Source organism: Pinus tabuliformis, chromosome Q (assembly GCF_031772625.1).
Source record: "Pinus tabuliformis cultivar Carrire ecotype Pingquan chromosome Q, CPIR1, whole genome shotgun sequence".
Classification (NCBI taxonomy): domain Eukaryota; kingdom Viridiplantae; phylum Streptophyta; class Pinopsida; order Pinales; family Pinaceae; genus Pinus; species Pinus tabuliformis.
The window spans coordinates 626,641,685-626,657,469 of NC_142296.1; the positions used below are offsets into that span (position 1 = coordinate 626,641,685).

General features: G+C 35.5%; 1 protein-coding gene across 1 annotated transcript; it reads right to left on the reverse strand.

Moving 5' to 3' along the window:
• Window positions 1–11,741: 11,741 nt before the first annotated feature.
• On the reverse strand, window positions 11,742–13,902 carry LOC149221009 (uncharacterized). Its single transcript, XM_089382889.1, has 3 exons — window positions 13,117–13,902; window positions 12,941–13,012; window positions 11,742–12,064 (listed from the first exon to the last, which is right to left on the reverse strand). The coding sequence occupies exons 1-3, from the start codon at window positions 13,840–13,842 to the stop codon at window positions 11,966–11,968; spliced, it is 897 nt and encodes a 298-aa protein (XP_089239015.1). The 5' UTR covers window positions 13,843–13,902; the 3' UTR covers window positions 11,742–11,965.
• Between the last annotated feature and the right edge of the window lie 1,883 nt (window positions 13,903–15,785).

Below are 15,785 nucleotides of genomic sequence, written 5' to 3' on the forward strand. Positions count from 1 at the left end.
TGTGGCTAAAGGCGCAACCTTCCACTCCCTTTGAAGTTCGAGAGTAGCGTGTTAGCACTGTCCAAATAGGGTTGGAATAAATTAGACAGGCAGTTCAATACTGTATCAGTATGTTGGACCAAGCCTTTGGAATCCTCACATCCTTGTAGGAGGACCCCATCATACAATGCATGGAAACAGAGGCGTGCGAAATTCAGGAGTAGTACGATAGTGACCGAGGAACTGTGCAGACAATCGTCCTCACTCAACGGCTCGTAAATATGCAGCAAGCAAGGGCACTGAAAGATCAGGTGGATGCCGAAAGACAGAAAGAGGCACTTCTCAAAGTGCGCATCCAGCCATGGATAGAGGAGGCCTTCACCATTACGGCAGATATCGATGGCAAGCTCGCACAGATGCAAGAGCTCTACACACCAAGGCAGGGATTTGATCCTCACAAAGAAGCATCGGAAGAGCGCATGTAGCAGGTCCAGCAAACCGCAGAGCAATGTGCAGCGGACCTCTGAGCATTGTGAGACCAGTTGGAGGGACTCCATTCCAAGATCTCTGTGTCGACAGAGTGACTCGAGGGCAAGTCTCGATGTTTGCTCTGGGGGCTTGTTGGGCATCAGATCCTCCCACAACATGTTTTAGGGCTCAAATCCCAGGTTTTGGTCAAAAGTGTTGTAAGACTCTGCGAATTGCGTGCGCAGAGTGCGAAGTATAGGTTGAGTCATAGGGTTATCCGCTCTAAGTTTTGTAATGTAATGTAATGTCATGTAGGCCTACCTATGGTCCACGGACTATGGGATTGTATAAATAGAGCGAGGCTCTAAGTTGTAAAGATAGTTAAGGAATAAGATATGGAGGAATACGAATGGTTCGAGCATAGAGGAAGAGTCTAAGTGTATTGGGTCATAGTAGTAGGAAGACGCTCTGTAGCTGAGTGTGTAGAGGCCTAGTAGAGTCTGCAGATGAGTGCATAGACCCCTGCAGCTGAGTGCGTAGGGTGGTGTCGAGTCTGTATCCTTGAACATAGAATAATAAAAAGAATTTGATTCCAAATTCGGTGCATCCGCTTGTGTATTGCATTCTTTAGATTTATACTGTTTTGTTTATTGCGCGCACTTAAATGATTGCTGGATATACTGTTAATTATCATTAGTCTTACACAGATAAGTTAAGTAATTGGGTAATAACAGATTAAATAGTAAGGAACTTGGGTTTAACACGGATCATGCCCCGAGTAGGGCTACGCGAAGGTAGCATCACAGGTTTTGAGGGACTAATAGATGCGCATAGCGACGTGCGTGCAAGGTCAAACCGTGGACTAGTAGAACCTCATCAAACATCCCCAAGGTGCAGAAACCTGGTTCTAGCACCATCCCATACTACTTCAGGTGAGACCTCAGTTCATGCTCTGTGGAATGTTGCCGAAAGGGCTAGTAGTACCGGGATTTGCTTGGCTAAATCACCTCTGAACCTGGGTCAGGCCCATACAAGCCAACATTTGGCCCTGTTTCAAGTAAAATTATCTTTGTTATTCATAAACTTAGTAGATAAAGAAAAGACTGTGTGTGACCCTGTATATAGGGTAAATGAAAATAGTTATTTGCTGTTATTTCATAGACTCAGTGGATAAAGAGAAGACTGTGTGTGACCTTGTAGATAGGGTAAATGCAAACAGTTATTTGCTGTTATTTCATAGACCCAGTGGATAAAGAGAAGACTGTGTATGATCCTGTAGATAGGATGAATGCGAATAGTTACTTCTGTTATTTCATAAAATTAGAAGATAAGTATAGACCATGTGTAACCCTAAAGATTGGGTAAGATGTGAGTAGTTGTTTTCTGTTTTTGAACAAGAATCTTAAAAACCTCAGAAGGGAAAAATAAAGACCATGAGTAAACTTCGAAAGGTAGCATGTAGAAAAGAAAGAGGTAGGCTCAAAGACATTAAGAACTTAAATCACCCTGTAATAGGGCAAAGCTGAAATAACATTCTACAGAACATTATACTCATTAAAATTTCCAACTAAGTAAACTAAGGTGCATGGAAATTCTGCTTTAACAATCCATGGTGCATAAATCATAACAGACGTGAATAACTTTGTATAGAAATATCAATGTATAGCACTGGATGCTAGGATGTTGCAGGTCAACAAAAAAAAACGCCATAGTAAAAGTCCTAAACCGAAATTGTCGTTAGAGAATTCTAGAATTCCAAAACGAAAGTGGAATAGGGTTACGAATCCCAAGCAAAGGAAAATTGTTGACAGCTAATCTTTGTGATTGGGGGAATTTGTAAATAAATAAATCAGGAATGTGAACAGTCATCGGCAGATGAAATGAACAATCACTCCTAATGTATATAACAATAACCTACCTATGGAATAATCAGACAAATCAGTTTTACTGCCTTTGGAGAGTTACTGCTTGGCTTGACATGGTATCAGAGCCAGTTCTAAAAGTAGTTGTAACTCCCTTCATTTTTGCCACTGCCTCTGTCCTGAGTGCTGCTCTGCCTCTGTCCTGAAATAGTTTGCCATTGCCTCTGTCATGAGCGCTGCTCTGCCTCTGTCTAGACCATGAGTAGTCAGATCATGTCATAAACGTTTCAAAAAAAAAGGGCCACCTTCTATACTATGATTTATCAGGGTCGCTTTCTATGATCCAGCAGATATGCCATAATTTCTTCCTCGCCCTCTCTGGTTAAGGTGGCACGCAGGCTTTGTATTTTTTCTCGAAATAGTCGTGGCCTTCCCATGCTTTTTCCATGGTTCCAGTCTAGCCATTCATTAGACTGTCATATCTCCTAGCGTGCACGCTATTGGTTTTGCAACTTGCTATAAATGGGTCTTTGTTCTACTTGGCTTCGATCATGACAATTCGGAGTGGTCTTCTCCATTCCACCTGCCTTCATCAGTATTAGACTCTCAAGTTCCTATTCGCATGAGTTTTTCAGCAACTTTGGCTTCTATCACGAGTATTTGGTCATTTAGTAGCCACGACTCTTATTTCTTCTGGTCTCATTTTCTCTCATGAAGTGAATCAGTTGGGATAATGAACCGATAAGTTGGATTATCGTTTTCTATTGAGGCGCTATTCTTCATTAGCTCTTCATTAACCGGCCTGAGTAACATTCCGTTTGTTGTTCCTCTTCTGCAAGCGAGCGCGTCCCTGTTTATTTGGTCCTTTTCCGCAAGCGAGCACGTCCCTGTTTATCTGGTCCTTTTCTGCAAGCGAGTGCTTCCGAAGATTGTTGGCACCCGATGCCGTCGGCACTTGAATTCCGATTTTCTTGATCCATCTTGTAATCCCAAAAAGATGGAAACAGAGTTTGAAGCCTTGAAATAGAGTCTGGAATTTGGGAATATGGGCAAAGAATCTATTTTCTACTCTGACACCTCTAGTGATGAGATGGATATTGGAATTGAGGGTAACTAGCCTGCTTTATAGCATGACTTCTGAAATTCCAGAACGATAGCTTTTCTTTGAAAATACAAAACCTGGTGCCCTCGCTTAAGTCGTGATTCATGAGGGTAGAAGAATAATCTAGAATAACATGTACATTTGACCATTGTATTTAAAGACAAAGAAGATGGCGCCGTGTGTGGGAATGTGAAAAGATTGATGCGTTGTTTTGATGTGTTGCTGATGCGTTGAAGCATGACATAGTATGCTGCTGTTGATGCGTGGTTTTTATGTGCTGCTTTGAGACAGCTGATACGCGTGGTTATGTTATTGTCTTTTTGATACCTCTGCGTTAGATATGACTTGAAAGGCAACCATATGTATTTTTAACGCTGTCCCCCATATACCACGACAAAATAATACCTCTGTTTTTTAATATATCTGAGTACAATTTCACTGTACATCAACAGAAGTTTTTTATCAACAGAAATTTTTTTATCAGCAGAAGTTTTTTTATCAGCAGAAGTTTTTTATCAGCAGAAGTATTTTTTACAGAATGCATTCAATCATCTCTATGGTAGGAATAGTTCTCACTGGCAAGGAGAACTATCCTGAATGGTCCCGGATGATAAAACACACCCTCATTTTCAATGATTTGTGGAAAGGAGTGTGTGTCGGAGAAGCAGACAATAACCCAGTGCAGCCTACATCAGACAAAGAGCTCGTCATTTGGGAAAACAAGAACAACAAAGCCTATGCATTAATCGCAACATCTGTAAATGAAGAGGGGAGTCGCCATATTTCATCATATTCAACTGCCTTTGAAGCTTTACAAAAGCTGAAAGAACTCTATGACTCACATTTTGCACTTGAAGTTGTTCAACTCATGATTAAACTCTTCACTCTTGAACTGAAAAATAATGATCCTCTTGCTCTTGCATCTGAAGTAAAGTCTATAATGCATGATATCAAATCCACCAAGGTTGAGATGGATATCCCTCTTATTGCATTTCTCAAGGCACTCTATCCTACCTACTCCAATTATCTTGAGTCTTTACAAGCAAATGGAAATCTTAAAGATATAACCTTTGACTCTCTTGTGAAAAAGTTTGTTGAAAGAGAGAAAGCCTTTGGAAAGAAGACAGCCCCTAAATCTTCTGAAGAGACTATGTGCCTTGCTCATAAAGAAAAGCATCCTGCTCAAGATTCTACAAGAGGAAGAGGTGGACGAAGAGGAAGAGGAAGATACTTCAGAGGCAGGGGGGCAGACATTCTCAAGGAGAAAAGGCAGACTTACATTGCATTCGCTGCAAAAGAAATGGATCACATGATGCCTCTACATGCAAGCTACCATGGGACAAAATTGAGCAGAAAAGAAACCAACAGAAAGGTAAAACTGATGATACAGACAAAGGTAAAGCACTTGAATCCGCTCACTATATTGAGGCACAATGTAACATTGGAGTAAATGAAGATTTGTTTAATGCTTCACTTGCTTCTTCGAAAAATGATTGGTTGCTTGATTCATGAGCAACTTGTCATATCACTCATAGAAAAGATATTTTTGAAGATTTCACTGACAATGTTGATGGAGCAGTATACTTTGCAGATCAGTCAAAAATCAAGCCATGAGGGCTTGGCACAATCAGGCTTAAACTGCATGGTCTTCCAAACTTTCTTCTGGATCATGTTCTATATCTCCCACAACTCAAGAGAAACTTGTTGTCCTTGGTCCACATCCACCAACAAGGTCACTCCATTCATATGTTTGATGGCAAGCTTGAGGTAAGAAAAGCATCTGACCACTCACTTGTCATGAGGGGAATATAAGAAGAAAGACTTCTCAAACTGCAAGGAACCTCTGCTCATGCACAAAATTTCTCATATATTTCTCATCATGAAGAAGGTACACTTCCATCAAGTTTATTATGGCATGCTAGATTTGGACATTTAAACTATGAGAGTCTCTGCTTATTGAAGACAAATGGTGTTGCTGGTTTGCCTACAATTCCTAGGAAACATAAGCAATGTGATGCTTGCACTCTAGGAAAGCATAGCAAATAGTCTTTTCATGATTCACATTCAAGAGCACATAGGAAGCTTGAACTCATTCATTCAGATTTATGTGGTCCAATGCCTGTTCCTTCTGCAAATGGAAATAAATATATCATGATATTTATTGATGATTACACCAGAATGTGTTGGGTTTATTTATTGAAGAACAAATTTGATGCCTTTCAAACATTCAAGAATTTTCATAAATAGATTGAAAATGATGCACAATCTCATATTGGGCCTATTCGCACTGATAATGGAAAAGAATACACATCAAATGAATTTGAAAACTATCTTCGCCAACATGGGATCAAACATCAAACAACTGTGCCTTATAATTCCCAACAGAATGGTGTAGCTGAAAGAATGAATAGAACAATCTTGAATATGGTACGATCCATGCTTTTCTTCAAAAATGTAAAGATAATGTTTTGGGCTGATGCTGTTCTATGTGCTGCATATATAAAGAATAGATGTCCATATGATGCTATAAGAAACAAGACTCCTTATGAATTGTGGTATGGACATGTCCCTTCGGTAAAACATCTCAGGATCTTTGGTTCCACCTGTTATGCTTTGATACCAAAGGTACATAGAAACAAACTTGGTGCGAGAAGTCATAAGTGTATCTTCCTGGGGTATTCAAACACCTCCAAAGCATATTGCCTCTATGATGAAGTAAATAAAAAGTTTGTTGTATTTAGAGATGTAATTTTTCTTGAATCATCCAAATCTGACAATGTTGTTGAGCGGCGACTTGATCGCTTGGATAGATTTGCAAAAACGAAATCATTTCAAGAGTTTGATAATTAGATTCCACAACTTGAAGGGGGGATTCCTATACTAGATCAACATTTGGAATCTTCTTTTGAAGAACAATCTCCTCTGCATGAAACTCCAACAACGGATGATGCTTTAAGTGATGTAATTGATAGAATTGGGAGACTCAATCTTGATTCAGTCCCAACTCAATCAACAGAGCAGCCTAGACCATCTCAGAAAGGTCCCCCAAAGTGGCTGATAAAGACACTTGAAAGTGTTCATCCTGATGAAATTGGAAAAACAGGAACCAGAAATTCAAACCGACAAAATGGAGGTGATGTAGATGACTCTAATTCACCTGTTGATATGGATGTTACTTATGATTGTGAATTGAACTTGTCTACAGATTTTGAACCAACTTCCTTCAAAGAAGCTGCTTCTCATGATGAATGGAAAGAAGCAATGCAAAAGGAGTATGATGCTCTCATAAAGATTGGCACTTGGAAGCTGGTTGATCCTCCATTTGGAACCAAACCAATTGGCTGCAAGTGGGTCTACAAGAACAAGTACAAAGCTGATGGCTCACTTGACAAGCACAAAGCTAGGCTTGTGGCAAAAGGTTTTTCACAGAAGGAAGGGGTCGATTATGAGGAAACTTTTGCCCCCACAGCAAAATGGGCCACCATCCAGACACTCTTTGCACTAGCAGCTCAAAATGGTTGGAAAGTCCATCAAATGGATGTAAAAATTACATTCTTGAATGGAGATCTAAAAGAGAATGTTTTTATGTCCCAGCCTGAAGGATTTGCTGTGAAAGGACATGAACATAAAGTATGCAAACTTGTGAAGTCCTTGTATGGCCTCAAACAAGCACCATGAGCCTGGTATGAAAAACTAACTGAGAATCTTCTGAAACTCAACTTCAATCATTTTGATCTTGATGATGCAACTTTATTTGTCAAGAAAGTTGGCAAAACAGTTGTGTATCTTGTGGTATATGTAGATGATCTTTTAATGACAGGGAACAATGAAAGCTACATTGCATCCATAAAGAAGGAATTGGGGAAGAGTTTTGAAATGACTGATTTGGGCTATGTTCATTAATATCTTAGCATTGAAGTAACCCAACATCCAAAATCCATATTTCTTTCTCAAAAGAAATACATTGGAGATTTGTTAAATAGATTTGGCATGACAGAGTGCAATCCTCTTTCTACTCCAATGGAACAAAACTTAAAGCTCACATCTATTGAAGGAAGGGAATTTGAGGATGCAACAAAGTATAGACAACTTGCAGGAAGTCTCATCTACCTCACTACTACCACACCAGACATTTCATTTACTGTTGGAATCCTCTCCAGGTTCATGCAAAAGCCTTGTGAGGGACATTAGTCTGCTGCAAAAAGAGTTCTAAGGTACTTGAAGGGAACTCAAGACCCTGGAATCAAGTATACACAGGTGGACGACTTCAGCTTGATTTGATACTCTGATTCAGACTTCGATGGAGACAAAGAAACTGGGGTATCTACTTCAGGATATGCTATGAGTCTTGGATCAGGAGTTGTCTCCTCGAGATCACGCAAACAATCAGTTCCAACAGATTCCACAACAGAAGCAGAATATGTGACAGCAGCTGAAGCAACGAAAGAAATTGTGTGGCTCAGGAAAATTCTTGAAGATTTGCAGGTAAAACAAGTACAATCAACTCCACTCATGATTGATAACACCTCTGCAATAAAGTTGGCCAAGAAACCAAAGTTCCATGATCGAACAAAGCATATTAATACTAAATATCATCTGATTCGACATCATGTTGAGGCCAAAACAATCCATCTCTGTCATTGTTCCACAAATGAGCAAATTGCAGACATCTTCACCAAAGCACTTGGAAAGGAAAAGCTTGAACGATTCAGAATGATGCTTGGACTCACCAACATCCCTTCAGATTAGGGGGGGGAATGTTGACACCTAATCTTTGTGATTGGGCGAATTTGTAATTAAATAAATCAAGAATGTGAACAGTCATCGGGAGATGAACTGAACAATCACTCCTAATGTATATAACAATAACCTACCTATGGAATAATCAGACGAATCAGTTTTACTGCCTTTGGAGAGTTACTGCCTGGCTTGACAAAAACCTTGGGCATACAAGCGTAGTTGTTGTCAATATCGAGAAAGGAAATAACTATATATATATGAAAATTGATGAACAATCAAGTTTATTTCCGAAAACACAAGCACAAACCAAAACCTCCAAATCGAGGGTTTCTTCATATGTCATTAAACTTACAGTGCCTAACCCCCAAATCTTACATTAAACACTTTATAAGTAAAAGCAGGAAATTACAAGCTAGAACATAAACAATGTGGGCCACAACCTCTTAGTTACAAAAATCTGGCTCTGGGCCCTTAAATATTTACATAGTCCAAGTAACCGCTATTGAAATTACACAGTCCAAATTCATTTAACGGAGGATAAATCTAAAAACCCTTTTCTAGAATTAACCTAAATCCCTCCGTAACTGCTCATGCATACCTGATGATTCCTTGCTTATAGATTGTGGGGTCCGGTAGATTGCGCAAGGGCTCCAAAAGGGAGTTGTTTATAATGTGACTTTTTGGAGATTACGGTGACAGAATCCAGCAGAAGAAATTGAGGTTAAATCTTGATTTGTCGCAGTCAAAATGGTTTTTTAACTGCATATTTGAATTCAACACCCTCGAAAACCCCTTGGACACTTTGATTGTGCAGAAACTAGCTATCAAACTTGCGATTCCAATAAATTGCTGCCAGATTTTGACCTGAAAAACCCAAAGGCTTCCAAAAAGTCGCATTATAGACAACTGCCTCCAAAAGCTTCAACAAATGAGCATGAAAAGCCCTGGCGAAACCTAGAGAGTCAGAGCAACGAAAATTAAGTATTAAGCTTAAAAATTAAAGGAAAAAGGGAAAGAGGAAGACGAATTGCAGAGAACTGTGGCTAGCTAAGGGAGCGGAAACACATACCTGACCGAGCGATAATAACCCACCAACAACACCCGAAAGCAAGAACATCAACGATGGGCGATCTACGGAACAGAGGAAGGCCCTAAGACTCCACTGAGGGAAGGCATGAACCGACAAAGTCATTCACCTGAGAGGCATCTCAACATAGAGTCGGAGCCTAACCCTCTGCGTGGAAAACACAACAAATGACCGGCCTTCATGCCATGAAAGAGCTTAGACCGGTGGGCATCCATCTCCACCGTCAAGTATGCCGGAATACCGTCGATGAAGCACACTTACCTAAGCACGGATAACGAGTTGTTCCCGCGTTCCCGCGTTCCCGCGTTTCTAGGGCAGTCAGCTGCCCAAAAAGATAAGAGAGTAATGAAGTGTTACTAAGTTATAAAGTTCATACATGCAACTTGAATTGACATAATATGACGGGTCTATAGCATCAAGGCAATGAAAACCGTATACCGTAGTCCAACAATATACTCTGAGATTATAACTGTAATTGTAAAAAAAGATGAATACATTGATTGGCTCGTTGAATGATAGAATATATATTGTTTGGTTCGTTGAATGGTAATATACATATTAATGTTACTGTTATTGACTAATAATTAATTGCTTATGGGTTTGTGACATTAACGCAATTCAATTTGCCTCCATGTCCACTCTAGTGGATTAATTCTTACAAAGGGATGATAATCTTACCAGTGCAAGTGAATAAATTGGGTTATGGGATATGCTTTTCAATTAAAATTGCAATAGTTTCAGTAATAACATGCCCTGAAATGTCAAATGCGGGAATACCGTGCCTTTTCAACAATCCGAAATATGATTCCAAAAATATTAACCAAAGACGTACCCTTTCTGGTCATGAAACATATAAATATTGTTTCAACTGTGGTATTTTTATGATAATAATTAAAAATGTTAATATAAGGATTTTTATCAAATTATTTTCGCTTTTTATTTCACAATTTCACCGGTTAAAATTAAGTCTGTAAGTTATTGCACCAGTTAAATTAAATGTTTAAGTTATTTTACTACAAGGGTCGTAATTATATCCATGATTTTACCATCCATCTCGATGATCAGTATTCTGGCTTGTTACATGTTGTATTTTGATTTGAAATTTAAAGTTTCAACATATCTCGGGATAAATAAGTTGAATAAGTTAAAATTTTGAAATGGCACTAGCTTTGTAAAATGGTCTTATCAATTTTCTTAGAGGTGGTTTAAAGTTATTATGTTTAATAAAATTTTGAAATAACATAGTTTAATTAATAAATAAAATGATTTTTTTGGTGGTTTAAAGTAATTATGTTTAATAAAATTTTGAAATAACATAATTTAATTAAAATAAAATGATTTTTTAAAAAAAAAAATTATTACTTTTGTTTAAATTTAAATAATAAAAAATAATAATCTTGTTCAAAATAATATGATTTTATTTTTAAGAAAAATACTATTTTATTTTTTAGTTAGATTATATTTTTCAAATTTACAATCAACATAAAAATAACACAAATGGATAAGCCAGGGACGTGCATGCAAAAAGAAAAAAGAGAGAAAATTCATCTTTATTGGACCTATGGGTTATTTAAATTATATAAATTAGACTCGTGGATATATGAATAATAACAATTTTTATGTTCCCTAGAGGAAATGCATGTTATGATTCATCTCAATTTTAAAGGCAAGTCATAAAGTAGAGTTACTAGCATTGATGCTCATATTAAATCTTAATCTTTCTCGTCTATTCTTTTTTGGATGTTTCGATGAACTATGTTATGATTGATCCCAATTTTAAAAGCAAGTCATAATGCAGAGTTATTAACATTGATACTAATACTAAATCTTATTATATTTCTCATTTATTTTTTTTAGATAACCCAAATGGGTGAAGAGTAATCTTGGGTGCAAGTAGAAGAAAAAGAAATAGAAATAATTCTGAAATTGGAATATTTTTTTTTTTCAATTCTACTTTTGCCAAAATATCTAGAAAACAAACCAAAAACAACAACCAGAAAGAAGAAATGAAAAGAATTTATGAAAATGACTTGATTTTTAATAAAAATTATCGATTTTTCTTTCTATAAAATATCAATTTTCTATATGTATCAATTTTTCTTTTATAAAATATCAATTTCCTATATGTCACTTTTTCTTTTTATAAAATATCAATTTCCTATATGTGTTCCTATATGTGCATTTATGTATTAGGGAAAGATTTTACATAAATAAAATTTGAAATTATTTTAGATTTAAATTTAAAAATAACATTTTGAAATTATTTTAGATTTAAATTAAAAATAACATAATTTTTAAGAGGAAGAAATGAGCGTAGATTTTTTTTTGAGAGAATTTTATGGGGAAAGTTTTTTATTATTCAGAGAAAATAAAGCAAAGATAGAAAAAAAAAAATGTTTACAGTATATTATCCAAAACAATATCTACAAAACTTTTTATATCAAATTCGAATTATATCTACAAAACTTTTTATATCAAATTCGAATTGCATAACTATGTAATTAAGAAGCATTGCTAGATGACTGCGATTTTTATGGCATCAGCATTACTAGGTAATATAAGCATCACATACACATACACATGCAGATTCATTTATTTATTTCATACTACAGTATGGCAAAGAACACCAGAGAAACTGGTGGCCAACATATATTCTACTTCTTCCCATCGGTACTGACCGAACATTCTTCAAAGCTTTTATATATATATATATATATATTTGATCGGTCACTTGTCGCTGCTACGATTCTTCTGGGCTTCATTCAGCAATTTTACAAGTTCCTGCAGCGATATTCCAGTTGTCCCCATGTCCATGGTAGTCGAAGACTTCATACAAAGGAAAGGCAACCAAAGTCAGTTACAGTGCAGAAAAATAAATTGGCGATGATTTTCAATTTAAATCACAAGACTGTGTAGTAATAACAAACATGATAGTAGTAAATTAATAATGGGTTAAAGTGATTTTTAATAGATAATTGTGTTTAGAGGTGCATTTTACAGTTTTGTATATAGGTGTGTAAGTATGTTGTATTTTTAATAAAATAATATTAAAAATAATAAAATTTAATGTCTATCTAAAACAAAAATGAAAATAATCATATAAATAAAAAAACTACAATAAAATTCAATACAAAAAGTCTAAAATCTTATTCCAAAATCTTTTAATATTTCTTTTAATTAAATATTTATAAAATAAATCTTTAAAAGGAAAAACCATATAATATAGATGTATAAAAATATTTAATGACATAAATATTTCCACGTCAAAGTTGTAATATTTGAAAATATTAATTTTGTTATGAAGCCATGTAAAAAAAATCTAATATTAACATTAGAAGATTAATATCAATACAAGCTTATGTCTATAATTTTGTTATCATGCTATGTAAAACACATCTAGTATTAATATTAAAAAATTAGTATTAATATAAGCTTATATCCAGAATCTATTAAGAGAGATCAAATATCTTGAAATACAAATCTCTTTTACCTCAGTTATTATGAAAAGAGACTTGATCCCTCTTAAAACTTGATAGATCTAAAGTTAAAATAAATCTATGTTAGTAAATAAAATGGAAAATTAGTGAATTAATTATTAGATTTACATGACCCTACATAACTAATAATTAATTATAAAATAAAATAAAAAATTAATTAATTTATTACATGATGCTTTTAGTATTTAACGGGATATATACTTACTTTACGCTCTGCTTTGAAGACTGCATTTAGAGCCGTGTTGTGAACCATGGCAGCTTTTAGCAGGCCTGTCACCTGTACCCAAATATTAACACAAAAATGGTTATTTGTTTTAAGGTACCTCATGCAAATCTGTGAGTGCCATGAGTGAGAAAAGGTGCTATAACAAAATTGAATACCTCGTTGGGGCCAACTGCGACATTCTGCTCTTCCAGTTCCGTGGGCTCCTTCACATCGAGTTTATTCCACAACTGAACTATTGTGGCAGTGGAACCAGATGGAATTACACTTAAGTCGTCTGTGATGAAAAAGTTGACAGTCTTCTTCACATATCCCGTAGGACGTACTGAATCTTTGGTGGCTGCGAGGGGGTTGTCCTCCAACTTCACTTCACGGCTTATCCTATTGCCGCAGGAGGAACAGTTTACAGTCCCATTTTGGGTGCTGAGACCGTGTGTACCGCCGTCATCCGTTGTATAGGAGCACCACATATAACCGCTGTTATTCCCTGTACGGGGGCACACATAATACTTGGAAGCTGGAGCTGGAGTAGGAGATTTAATTTTCAATGTGTCACTGGTGTAGGTTGTGGAGAAAACCTCCGGGTCTAACAAAACCGCTTTGTCCGCTTTCATGAGAGACGCAGACAGACTCTCCACGCTCTTATAAAGATTTGTGATGCAGCAAACTTTTGTGTCATCCTTCTCCTTATTATCCTTGGACACCAGCGCCTGCTTGGCAATGGCCCCAATTGGCAGTACGAGAAAACTGAATAGCAGATCAACAAAATCCTTCCCTGCTTCTGCGTACATTATCTTGCCACTTCTCTTACTGACCATCAGTTTTATGGTGATGGAATTAGCAGCCTTAGGCTTGGCCGTAGTTTCAGACTGGTTAGCTGCCATGGCAATTCTCTGCTGCTTCTATGCTGCTGTCTGATGATATATGTGACGATGTTAAAACTGCAATTGGCCATGAATTTAAAGAAGAATAAAGTCTCCAATCGGCACGTCAAATTATTACAGTTATTCGTTACGCATAATGATCGGCATATAAATCGAACAATCGAACGTGCCTTCACGGAATTTATATCGCATCGACTTAGCAGCCTTACGACCCGCCATGACAAGAATATTGTTTCTGATCAGCAAATCAGTTTAGTAGGTTACCAAGTTGTCTGTGATCTACCAAATTTGACTTGTGGTTTGAGGAGGGACATTTAATTTGTTGAAGTCATTATCTGAGATCTTATCTTGACTGGATATTTTAACATGTTTTGTCCTCTTAGCAAGGCACAACCACCATAAGATTTACACCAAATTATAAAAGTTATTTGGTAGACATATAGTGTTTTTTGCTTAGAATATATTTAATATCAAATTTAATTGAAATTAAATAGGAAAATAGGAATTTAATGAAAGTGTATTTTATATCAAATTTACTTAAAATTAAATTGGAAAATAAGAATTTATATATATATATATATATATATATACATACATATATATATATATATATTTATATCTATATCTATATATTTTCCAGTGGAAAAACTACCATAATTTAGTTGTCAAAGCAGTGAAGGCAATTATTGAGGAGTAGTCTTTAAGTGAGATTTTTTGGAGTTTCCAACTGATTTCTAACTAGAATCCCATTAAATTTATGATTTCAATAAATCCTTGCTGCATTATAGGAAATAAAGGGGAAATAGTTATTAGTAGTTATTACTAGTAATAACTTTCCAAAAAGTTATTACTAGTTATTGGCAAATATAACGTGACTAATCACTCTTATTTAAGAAAAATCATGCCACCTGAAATGACCCTTAAGATATATGTTTGAATGATATGATTTCAATGTTTAAAAAAAAAACAGCATTTGTTAGATAGTGGGAAACCTATCATAACTTAGTTGGTTTGTGGGCACAATGATCACTGGCTAATATCACCAATGCAAGCTTACTCATCACTCTTACTCAAGAAAAACCATGCCACATGAAATAACCTGCTAATGGCCCCGATCTTAAACCATTAGCATATTTCTTTATATTTAGAAAACAAAAACTTTTAATTAAAAAAAATAGTATTAAAACATACTCCATATAATTTTTTCAAATTTTTTATAATAAACATTTATTTGTATATTTAAAATTTAATTTAAATAATAAGAAGTGAAATTTCATTAATAACTCTTGACAAAACACTCGAATATAAAACAATTAAAGTGGACAGAGAGACATCTAAAGCGGACAATCCTGACAGGAATTTATCCATTGTTGCTTCTGAATTAAGTTTCGAACCTGGTTCTGTCCGTTTCATTGTTCGATATTCCTACCGCCGAATCTCCACGCCACACCGTAAGGTGCTTCCGGTGCTTAGGCGATACACGAGAAGTCTGTCGAGCACGCAATTTTAAGTGCTAATGAATGAGGTTCGGAAGAGGCTGGCATCTTTGACGATATTTAAATTTTAGGAATAAAAATTGAGAGAATAATATCTATAAAATAATAAAGTTGGAAAAATTAATAATATTATTAATTTAATTGTTAATTTTTATTAACATAAATATTATAATATATTAATTTTTTAAAATATTAATAAAAAAAAGTTGAAAAGAGAGATTTTATCATTATTTTATTTAATATTTTGATTGAATTAAAATTATGTTTAAAAAATGATTTTTTTCTCGTTAATCTATATATATTGTTAATATTATTAAATTATTAACATTTCATATTATTTGTGAGAATCAAAGTTTTCTCCATCGTTAATATTATTAAATTATTAACATTTCATGTTATTTGTGAGAATTAAAGTTTTCTCAATCATTTTATATTATTTGTAAAATT

Coding starts and splice junctions, on each gene's coding strand:
- LOC149221009 (XM_089382889.1), bottom strand. CDS start 13,842: ATGGCAGCTAACCAGTCTGAAACTACGGCCAAGCCTAAGGCTGCTAAT. Junction 13,013..13,116: donor TCGCAGTTGGCCCCAACGAG/GTATTCAATTTT, acceptor ATTTGGGTACAG/GTGACAGGCCTGCTAAAAGC. Junction 12,065..12,940: donor TCTTCAAAGCAGAGCGTAAA/GTAAGTATATAT, acceptor CTTTGTATGAAG/TCTTCGACTACCATGGACAT.